This window comes from Priapulus caudatus, unplaced genomic scaffold (genome assembly GCF_000485595.1).
Source record: "Priapulus caudatus unplaced genomic scaffold, Priapulus_caudatus-5.0.1 Scaffold120, whole genome shotgun sequence".
Taxonomy (NCBI): Eukaryota; Metazoa; Priapulida; class Priapulimorpha; order Priapulimorphida; family Priapulidae; genus Priapulus; species Priapulus caudatus.
In genome coordinates, this window is record NW_014577181.1 from 349525 (window position 1) to 360364 (window position 10840).

General features: G+C 42.3%; 1 protein-coding gene across 2 annotated transcripts in view; it reads right to left on the bottom strand.

Moving 5' to 3' along the window:
* LOC106805605 (G protein-coupled receptor kinase 5-like) overlaps positions 1–10840 on the bottom strand; it is a 53405-nt gene that overhangs the window by 12230 nt on the left and 30335 nt on the right. For both annotated transcript variants that reach the window (XM_014807273.1, XM_014807274.1), the window contains exons 6-7: positions 3984–4076; positions 1379–1583 (exon numbers count right to left, since the gene is read on the bottom strand). In XM_014807273.1, coding sequence (XP_014662759.1) covers positions 1379–1583; positions 3984–4076 — 298 coding nt within the window. The remainder of the gene's footprint in view (positions 1–1378; positions 1584–3983; positions 4077–10840) is intronic.

Below are 10840 nucleotides of genomic sequence, written 5' to 3' on the forward strand. Positions count from 1 at the left end.
GCAGCAGCAGAGAGAGAGATTGAGAGACGAGAGAGAGAGAGAGAGAGAAAAGAATCGAGATGATCGAGAGAATGAGGATGAAGACTGAGAGAGAGAGATTGAGATGAGTGAGAGAGACGGGAGGGAGGAAGGCGAGGCGCAGGAGCGAGGCCGAGAGAGAGAGAGAGAGAAGACGAGAGAGAGACTGAGATGACGAGAGACGGAGAGAGAGAGAGAGAGAGAATGAGAGATGAGAGAGAGATGAGAGAGAGCAGACGAGAGAGAGAGAGAGAGAGAGAGAGAGAGAGAGAGAGAGAGAGAGAGAGAGAGAGAGAGAGAGAGAGAGAGAGAGAGAGAGGAGCGTGCTGACGACCCCGAGGGCAGATGAAACCAGTGGGTATATCTAAATATCACTGAATTGACACAAAGTAAATACTGCACTACCTGGCTGCCTTGTCAGCTCCATTAAAATATAAGTAGGTTACGTGCTAGCAGAGAATCGTAAACACATTTTTATTGCGTGTTTTGACATAAAAAGCTACAGTGAGGAAGTCTCTTAAGATGGTTAAAAATAGATAAACGTTTGGCCACTTGACTGCTTGTTCTCGGACAAAAAATAGGCACACGAGAACTTCGCGATCGATGATACTCCGTGAACAAACAGAGAGAATAAAAATGTCTCAAAACACAAACAATGTCTCGCTAGTTTTTTTTAACGTATAAGGGACATAATTCTTTTGCTAGTACCAATTAGAGCCTCACGACCACGAGCGATTTTTGTTCGCTCACATCCAACAAGTTTGACATCGAGCGAGTGGTCACGTCTCGGTGACGTCACATTGAACTAGCAGTGAGTGCGCGAGCACAGTGCTATGTCCATGCGACAGAAAATCGTCCATGGATGTGCACCAGTTTTAACCCGACCGATGCTTCAAACAGACCGACCGATTTATGCACTGTAAACGTCAAAGTATAGCACGTGGAACTCTCAAGTTTAGCTTGTATGGTAGTCGTGCAGACAGCTTGCACCGTGCGGTGCTTACAAATGACCTTGGTGACATCGCTGACATGCCATCAACAAGCTTAACTAATGTGTAACGGGACAGAATAATTGACACATGTCTCTAGCAAGTCCCACTCTCGAGGTAGACAGGAAGCCCGACTGAAGGGCACCCGCACATGTGGAGAGGGGAAGTGCACATGATCACGGCGGGTGGCGAGTCTAACGACAGGCTAGGTAACGAGAAGGATACGTTTAGATAACGTGTCAATTACAAGCAAATAGCCCCGCTAGATGCGCTTTCGCTGGTGGTGTGACCAATGAAGGACCACCAAAACACACCGCCCCCCCCCCATCACACTTGTCAACATTTCACAAACAAAAACTATAGATGCTCACCACAAAACGAGAGTTTATTTTTTGCAAGATCTGCTTCTCGTTGAATGCCATGGCCTCTCCTTTTCGCTTCTTTATCCTCTTCTTCTCCAGCTTCTTGCAGGCGTACATCTTGCCCGTGGCTCTCACCTGACACGCACACACCTCTCCGAAACCCCCCTTTCCCAACACTCGGTATTGTCGAAAATAGTTCTTTGTTATAGGTTGGCTGCAAAGAAATCGAACAACGTCGTCAGCATTCAGCAATCATCGGAAAGGAAGACCGACAGAAAAACCACCACAGGCCATGCTGCTGTGGTAATCAGTCGTTCTATAAATTAGTAGTACTGGGCTATTACATTTTGAATCTTTCCTTCTTTCTCGAACCTATGCCATTCCATGTCCTTTAATTTAACAACTATACGCGTGAAAAGTCCGTTTTAGATATGCTCATACCCACATGTATAACACATAACCTCAAGTTATAGACTGACTTTCACAGTGATAGGCATAATGGATTTACACATCAATGTTGGCAAATGACTTTTAAGATATTTCTCATACAGGTAGATTATATGGCATTACGCACGGACAGTATTATATATCTTATAATACATTGCCTCTAGAGAACAGACTCTAAATTCATGCCTAGGGTATGTGATAAAAGACTTACTATTTATATTTAGCAACGACACTATTCATTACTGTCCAGCTTAGCCATCTTACGCTGCATCTTTGCAAAATGTACAGGGTGACCCCAAAAAAATGCAACCCAAACAAGTGTTAATAACTTTTTTGATATTGATGTCAACCCTTTTATTTTTCAGATTTAAAGAGGTGAATAGTTGCCAATCAGATTAGAATCAAGAGTTTTTCAAGATGCCTTGGACTTTTTCGACAAAAATCATGGTCCGTGGAAACGTATTTTTCGACCAAATCGTTCAAAACTGTACAAGCACGTTTCAAGAGGGAATTCAATTGCCGCACCTATCCAAACAAAGAACTCATTCTAAGATGGGTACAGAAGTTCAGGGTGCATGGGACTGTCAAGAACCTCAATGCCAAAGGGAATACTCCCACACACTCAGGGAGACAAAGGAGTACAAGGACAGAGGAGAACATCACCTCAGTCAGGACTTCGGTTGGCTGCAGTCCAAAGAAGTCGTTACGTTGGCGCAGCCAACAATTGAGCATTCCGAGGGAGTCTCTGAGGAGAATTTTGATTCAGGATCTGCATTCGTACCCATACAGGATAGAAATTAAGCATAAGCTGACCCAGATAATTCTCCTCAGAGACTCCCTCGGAATGCCTAATTGTTGGCTGCGCCAACGTAACGACTTCTTTGGACTGCGGCCAACCGAGGTCCTGACTGAGGTGATGTTCTCCTCTGTCCTTGCACTCCTTTGTCTCCCTGAGTGTGTGGGAGTATTCCCTTTGGCATTGAGGTTCTTGACAGTCCCATGCACCCTGAACTTATGTACCCATCTTAGAATGAGTCCTTTGTTTTGATAGGTGCAGCAATTGAATTCCCTCTTGAAACGTGCTTGTACAGTTTTGAACGATTTGGTCGAAAAGTACGTTTCTACGGACCATGATTTCTGTCGAAGAGTCCAAGGATTCTTGAAAAACTCTTGATTCTGATCTGATTGGCAACTATTCACCTCTTTAAATCTGAAAAATGAAAAGGTTAACATCAATATCAAAAAAGTTATTAACCCTTGTTTGGGTTGCATTTTTTTTGGATCACCCTGTACATGCTTTACTTTCAAGAAAGATAAACACAGCCACTTCAGCACTCTTTGCACTAACTTAACCAATTTTGATTAAGCATAGTTATGGACTATTTCACAGTTATCAAAATTACCACGTTTCCAGCCTGCACACATTTTCAAGATATGCACCGAGAATTGTACAAGTTAAAATGTCGCTTCCTTAGATTTGGTGGTACGGTATGATTTCATGGCCCTTTCAATAAAGTAACTACGACAATAGGTGAGTGCAAGAGCATAAAAAGATACTGGGTTCTTAACAATATATGAAAACTGACCTATTTTAATCATGTCATTTTGACTGTGTACTTATGAAGGGCCTCTGACAGGTCTCATACACTGTGATAATTACAATTTTGGCACTATTGTTGATGAATGGACAGATGCACGTGTAGCGTTATATATATATATGTTAGAAAACGGACTTGGGACTTTGCCTCTTCATAGTAATTGAGTCAAGGTAAAGTGGCTGTCAGACGCCCACACCTATATACGTATTGGAGAGTTGCACGACGTAGGGATACAAACATCATGATGAACTCTCGTTCATTTACTCACGATCTGTGAACATAGAGCATCATGCTCTTCACCATAGTAACAACAACGCTCAGGATATTGGCGCCATGGGCCTACTGTGACATCCCTTAGCTAATGTGCTTAATAGTTTTAGCACAATGAACTTTAATTACATCACTTAACAAGCTATATTTGAATTATGAATGGAAAATTTTGTGTACTGTCAAACCATCCAAGCAGTTTTTACTGAAGATGCATCATCGATTTTGCTCTATTAATGCCCGAGTCAGCCTGTTCTGTGGGATGATCCCAGCTTTCTGTTTGTCTAACTTATTATAATTACCTTTCTAACCACTTCCATTGTAGAAGCCTTGAGAAATACATGCTCTTCTGGAATTCTGAGAATGACTCTCCAGATAAATACTGATGAACTCCGCTAAAATAATAAAAAAACAAAATAAGTTGTAATGAACGGAAATTAAATCACGGATGGTCGAAACATCGTACGTGATGTATGCAAAAAGACAAGTAAAACTAATTAATTACATTTTACACGTGTCACAAAAATGGTTAACCATACTGTAATACTATTGATTGGTGCGCGAACACACCGGCATCAGCGTGGAAATGACTAACAAAATGTTAATCGGTACCAAACTGAAGACAATAACTTCTATACAAGCAACTTACCATTATATGAATGTGAAAACAAATGGAAACACGTGAACAAAGGTATCTGTATTCAATGTGCTCAATAATCTGTGCTCAATAAGCATCGATAAAGACTGCGATAAATTTCAGCCTCGCAGACATTATATCAACTAACAAATATTAATAGCAGGTACGGCCATCCCAAAATGATTGCTTGTTTATAGTAACCTCACTAACACCAATGCATCAAGCAGCGCATTGGTAGGAAGCAAAACATTGTGTTTTAACGACTTGCCACGTGAATGTCACGTACACGTTAAGTATACAGTGAAAAATAACGTTGTTATTCTTTTCACAGGGATCGCAGTTACAGCAAAAATATCATAGTGGTAATTGACACAATTTGGTCAGAATTTTGTTCCCATAGATTGAATGCTAGTCCTGCCCATGTAACGCTACATAAGGGCTACAAAACTAGAACTAACCATATGCAGGATCCTTTCTTATATTAATCAATATTTCCATATATATTGTTAGTATTGTTAGATTCCTTTCTATACCATATCCATATATCTATTTTTCTAATTCATATGTGGGATTTCCAACAGTCAGTGGATTTCTCTTTCTTCGCTCATCTATGAAACAAGACTGAAACAGGCAATACGTGACATACTCACGTGCACGCACCACGCACAGCACACGCACTTAAGCCGAGCGCAGACCTGCGATTTTTGGTTGCTCGTCGCTGCAACCTGCAACCGCAAGCGATCGGTCGCACGCCTCATAGCGTGTGCGCATGCAAGCGACTGCTGTTGTCTTTCCATGATTTGTTTTGTTCAATGTTTTAGGAGATTACATGACACTAACACTAGGTGGAGTCTCATATTATCAAGAGCTAATAATACCTAGCTAATACCTAGCTAATAATACCTAGCTAATACCTAGGGCTCAATAATACCTAGCTTAATAATATCTGCTAAATAAGGTATTATTCTCTTGATATTAATAAATAGGGCCATTCCGCACTATTTAAAGATGAAATGCGTCAATGACAACTGTAGGCTCACTCACAAAAAAAGACACAATGAGTGAGTTAAGAAGAAGTCAGTTTAATTGAGGCACCATGCGACGTACAATTATAGAACCGATTGCATCTGATTTTATCGCAAAATAATTTATAAACCAAAATGAATCACAATTTGTTGACCATAGATGCTCTACAGCCCGCTTTGTAGCGATGGTGTTCGAAAATAAATAGGTTATGCTCGCGTTCGCGACATGTTTTGTAAAATCCTTTAGCTCCTAATATAGACGTTTTATCGGCAAGGGTGGAGAGGGAAATACCAATTTTGCATTAAAGATATTGTCAATGAAATCTTGTAAAACGAACCAGACGAGTGTGACACCACAGACGGTTTGTGTTTATATAATATGCTAAATAATTGCCAAACCCTACCTAATTTGCATATTTGTTTTTTAAATATCAAAACCCCTAGCCCTTATTCATTCACATACCAAAAATGAGCAAAATCCGTTTAACCTGAACTGACTAATGGCAATTTCCATTTTTCCCAAAAAATCGCCGTGGCTCGAAAGTACGCCGACTGGCGTGCTCCAAAATAGGACGTTCCATATGGGAGCATAGCAGTAACAACTACACCCAATTTCAAACATGTGGGTCAAACGGTTCCTGAGTTATCGTTGACCGAAACCAAATGTTGACGGACGGACGGACGGACGGACGGACGGACGGACGGACGGACGGACGGACGGACGGACGGACGTACGACGGACGACGACCCATGGCAATAGCTCAGCTTGACGATGTCAAGGTGAGCTAAAAATCGATTTGCCATAACTCACCCAACAACATTCAATCCTGTGGTAGAAAATTTACCCAATGAGACAATATATTAGTATGCTTTATATATGATATTATTATGATGATTAAGAAATAATTATATAGTATTCTAAATCATGACTAAATCATGAATTATATATTCTACATATAACTCTTCATACGCAGGCCTTTATATATTTAATGCAAGATTATTTCAGTGTTGCAGCTCCGATGAATAGAGACATGATACATACATAATAACACATTTTTCACGTGATGAGATGGTGCTCGCTGATTGGTCTGACGAGAATGTTTCATCGTTGCAAGTCGCTGTCTACGCGCACACATGCGATTTCGAAGCGATTTCAGAGCGATTGGGAGCGACGAGTTGCTGAAAATCAAATCAGTTTGATTTCTTGCAACTCGTTGCAAGCGACCAGAATCGCTATGAGTTGCAGTTCCATGTAGACGTAGCGATTTCACAGCCATTTCGACTGCGATTCTAGAATCGCTGCCGAGTTGCATGAAAAAGTTGCAAGTCTGCGCTATAGGCTTTAGACTACGCCAATAGGCTAATAGCGTACATTACATGTATGCACGCGCAATGCCACGCTCCGGCTGCTGGCTCTAGCGTTCATCATTAGTAATAATAAAACTAATAATTATAAAAATTACCAAATAACAGCAGTAAAATCTCTGCCTGACACCGACTGAAAAATTAATCTAGGAACCCCCATGCATGCACGACGGCTCTAGTGACACACTAAACGCCATTGTCTGTCTACGAAATGCATCTACTGATATGCGATGCTCATCAACATTCATTAGTATATTCGTATAATAATGAAGTGTGAAACATAATTCTTACCGAAAAACTTGCTTACACCCTTCTTAATCGCCGTGATGAAATGATATGCTAACACGATGAGAGGTGGTCGTGACAGTTGTATACAACTAATGTTGTAATGAGACGCAGGCAGCACCCTTTCTATCGTAACCTTGATCTTCGTCTTCATAAGCAATCATTATTTCGCAATTTCAGTAACTTAACTTATCAAACGTCTATTTCCAGCATGTGAAAGTATAGCAGTATAGAACGTCATGGGAAGGCAAGCAGTACAGACTTTCAACAGAAATGGTGGGTCATTCAATAACAACTCACTCATCTATTGATGGTTGCTGGGCTTACATCTACATCAGATCACTATAACATATAATCGGCTTCTGAGCATTACTACCCGTTCACCACTGACTACCGAAATGCATTATTAGAAGCAGATGAAGAAGCTGCGATACACGTGACCTTGTGTTATAATGGCGAGCTTATCGAGGCGATAGTAGGAAATATAGTTTTACCCCCTCTGCTGAGAGCACATTCTCGCACAAGGATTACATTTAGTAGGCGTAATCCGCGTGCGTAACTATCACAGCTCATAATATCTATGGCGTAGCATAATTATAACATCAAGAGCTAATAAATACCTTTGGTATATTATATATATACGTATTTAGTAGCTCTTGATAACATGCATAGCCAACACGTACAGTATAAACTATAATGTACGTGCAGGCCACATGTAGTGGCCACATTCGTGTCCTTTGTCAATTCGAAGACTGTCAGATCGACTACGTGCATGCACACTTTCTATTCTGGGAAGAGTAGTGTGACATCTTGCTCAGGGCTGCTTAGATGTCTACATACGATGCCAAGCAATTAACTGCCCAGTCACTGCAGTGTACTGCCGTGCACGGGGTATGGCTAGTCTTGCTAGTCGGTGCAAGCTACGCAAGCACAGATACATCCAACATTGGCAGAACAAGGTAGACTAGTATATACGGACAAGCCGGGACCGTCGAGGACTGAGCGGACATATTACACGAATGCGACGCTATAGCGCCGATCAACAGCTCAGCGTTTCTCACTAGTCAGGGACCACACGAGCGCGGCCATGGAAAACGCTTCATTAGGCGCGCAAAAATCGATGAGCCATTGAAGGCTATCAAACGGCGCTGTTTTGCATAATATAAGGACGAGAAGAAAGTGAGCGGTGAGCTGATGTCGTCATCGCGTGGTGGCAGCGTCGGCAGTATCTGCCATACGGCCGGGCGAGAAAGAGAGAGAGAGAGAGAGAGCGAGAGAGAGAGGTGTGGGAGAGCTGCCACCGACGAACAGCCAGCGCATGCAATAGCGGCGGCGCGGCTACAGGACGCAGAAATCAATGCCGGCATGTTTTCTGGAACTACCTTCGCTGTACAACTTGCGAGACATATGCAGCTAGAAAGATGGTGAGCGAGAAAGAGAGAAAGAGCGCGTGAGAGAGCGCTCGAGCGAGCGAGAGAAAGCGAGAGAGAGCGAGATAGTGCATGCGAATGAAAGCCAGCGAAAGAGAGAGAGAGAGAGAGAGAGAGAGAGAGAGAGAGAGAGAGAGAGGAGAGAGAGAGAGGGAGCGGAGGGAAGGGAGGAGAGGGAGAGGGAGGGAGGGAGGGAGGGAGGGAGAAGAGAGAGAGAGGAGAGAGAGGAGAGAGAGAGGAGAAAGACATAGAGGAAGAGATGAGAGATGGAAAGTACGAGAGAGAAGGGTTGGTGCAACAGAGAGGCAGGGAGGCAGAGAGCGAGCGAGCGAGAGGGAAAGAGAAATAATGGATACAAAAGAGAGAAGAGAGAGACCATGCGAGGGAGAGGGAGGAAATAGAGAAAGTGGAGGGTCAACGAGGCAGAAAGAGAGAGGGGGCAAAAGGGTGAGGAAGGAAAGGAGGGCGATAGTTGAAAAGTCAGAGAAAGAGAGATGAAAGGGAAAAGAGACAGGAAGAGAGAGTGAGAGATAGAGACGAGAGAGTAAAAACACAAGGGAAAAATAAATAAGGGAGAAAGGAAGTCAGAAGGTGAAAAAAGAGAAAGGGGGCATGGAATGTGAGAAAAAGAAAGAATGTGGAGGGGCAAAAAAAGAAGGGAGAGAAAGACACGATATATATGCGTGTGCGTGCGTGCGTGCGTGCGTGTGTGTACGCGAGGGAAAGAGACAGGGGGCAGATACGCACATGGAGAGAGAGAGAGTGTGAGAGAGAGCGAGAGAGAGGGAGAGAGAGAGAGAGAGAGCGAATGAGAGAGAGAGGGGGGAGGGAGAGAGAGATAGACGACAGAGACAGAGAGTGAGAGAAGGAAGGAAGGGGGGACGGATGGGGAGATGGTGGGGAACAGAGAATCGCGGAGGCACATTTATTTCATTCTATTATTTTTTTCTTGTACGGAAAAACAAGACACCGCAGTGAGACTGCGAGTGATGACAATCTAAACTAGAAATAATGAAAATATCAATTGTGATAGTTGTTTCCCATTAACATACTGTGGCTATCAATGCACTGGACGGCCACTCCAGCCATTCTGTAGCTGTTGCTTCACAAAAATTTGACAAGATTGATTGAGCAACGTGGCGCAGGAAAAGAATCTGATATTCTGTATGAATATTTATAAATTGCAGGCTCGTATAGCGTGCACTCACCAGAACGCATTACAGCTAATGACGACATGCCACACGAGTCTCAAATGAGCGGTGTCGGATATGCACAACCGCTGACTAAACAGTCAGCACAATTCGTTGCCAGTCAGCGAGCTTGCTTTTATGTGTTAAAACAGATCTTGGCAAAAATGCTAATAATAGATTTTTTCATCACAAATTTAGCGCTGCGTACTCACCTACATGCCTGCATAGTAGTCGCTAAATCTAATATTATCGCCGACAAAAAGTGATGCCGAATATGTATGTGTCCATATATAATGTGTGCAACTGCATGGAACGCTGTAGCGTAGTGTGGCATCCTATGTCACGCGCCTATAATCAGCATCAAGTTACATATACATACGATGTTAGCAATCAACGAACAGCGGCCATACATGACAAGGACTACAATACATACATTCCACCTATTCTTGAAATGCTTGTCATTGGTATAGAGAAAGCAGGGCGACTGGTCGGACTGTTACTTCAAAACCAAACAGATTTCGCACACAATTTCTCGTATTCTGTGTGTCTGATAACGTGGCATTATCTTTATCAGTGTTTCATATACGTAAATCGTGACCATGAGTTCATCAATCAAGTTCCCAAGTTAAAGTACTATTCGTTATAAACTATATACGATATAGTACAATACTTATTCAACAAGCTTTTTTACTAAATTTACGTACCCACGTACTTGCATGGTGCAAATTTCCATTAAATGCAATTTGTGAGAACCTGCGTTTCCACACTGACATATATTCAACATTTTCATATTCATAATAGATGCACGATCGAGCCACGCTAACCATCGCTGCACCAGCTGTAGCTCGACATATATATACACACACGCACACGCAGGCAATTTAATTCGTAGTTCTAGGCAGAAAAAATTCTGACGTAATACCTACTCACACAAATAGTTTTGACCTCTGGATAGATATTCAGACCTAGTGCATTATTATTAATATGTGCGACAATACTACAGATTTTACACGCCCACTAGGTGACAATGTATTTCTACATAATGGCATATCTCAGTCATTCATTAAACGATGCTTTAATCGACTCTTCTAAGCTAATGACAACGCCAGGAGAGTAAATATTTTGTGTGCGTGTGTGTATGGGGGGGGGGGTTCATTTCAAGTTTTTAAAGTACGAAAAAGTGATTATAGCTATTAACAGGAGTGAATTAAACACATTTGCGTTGAT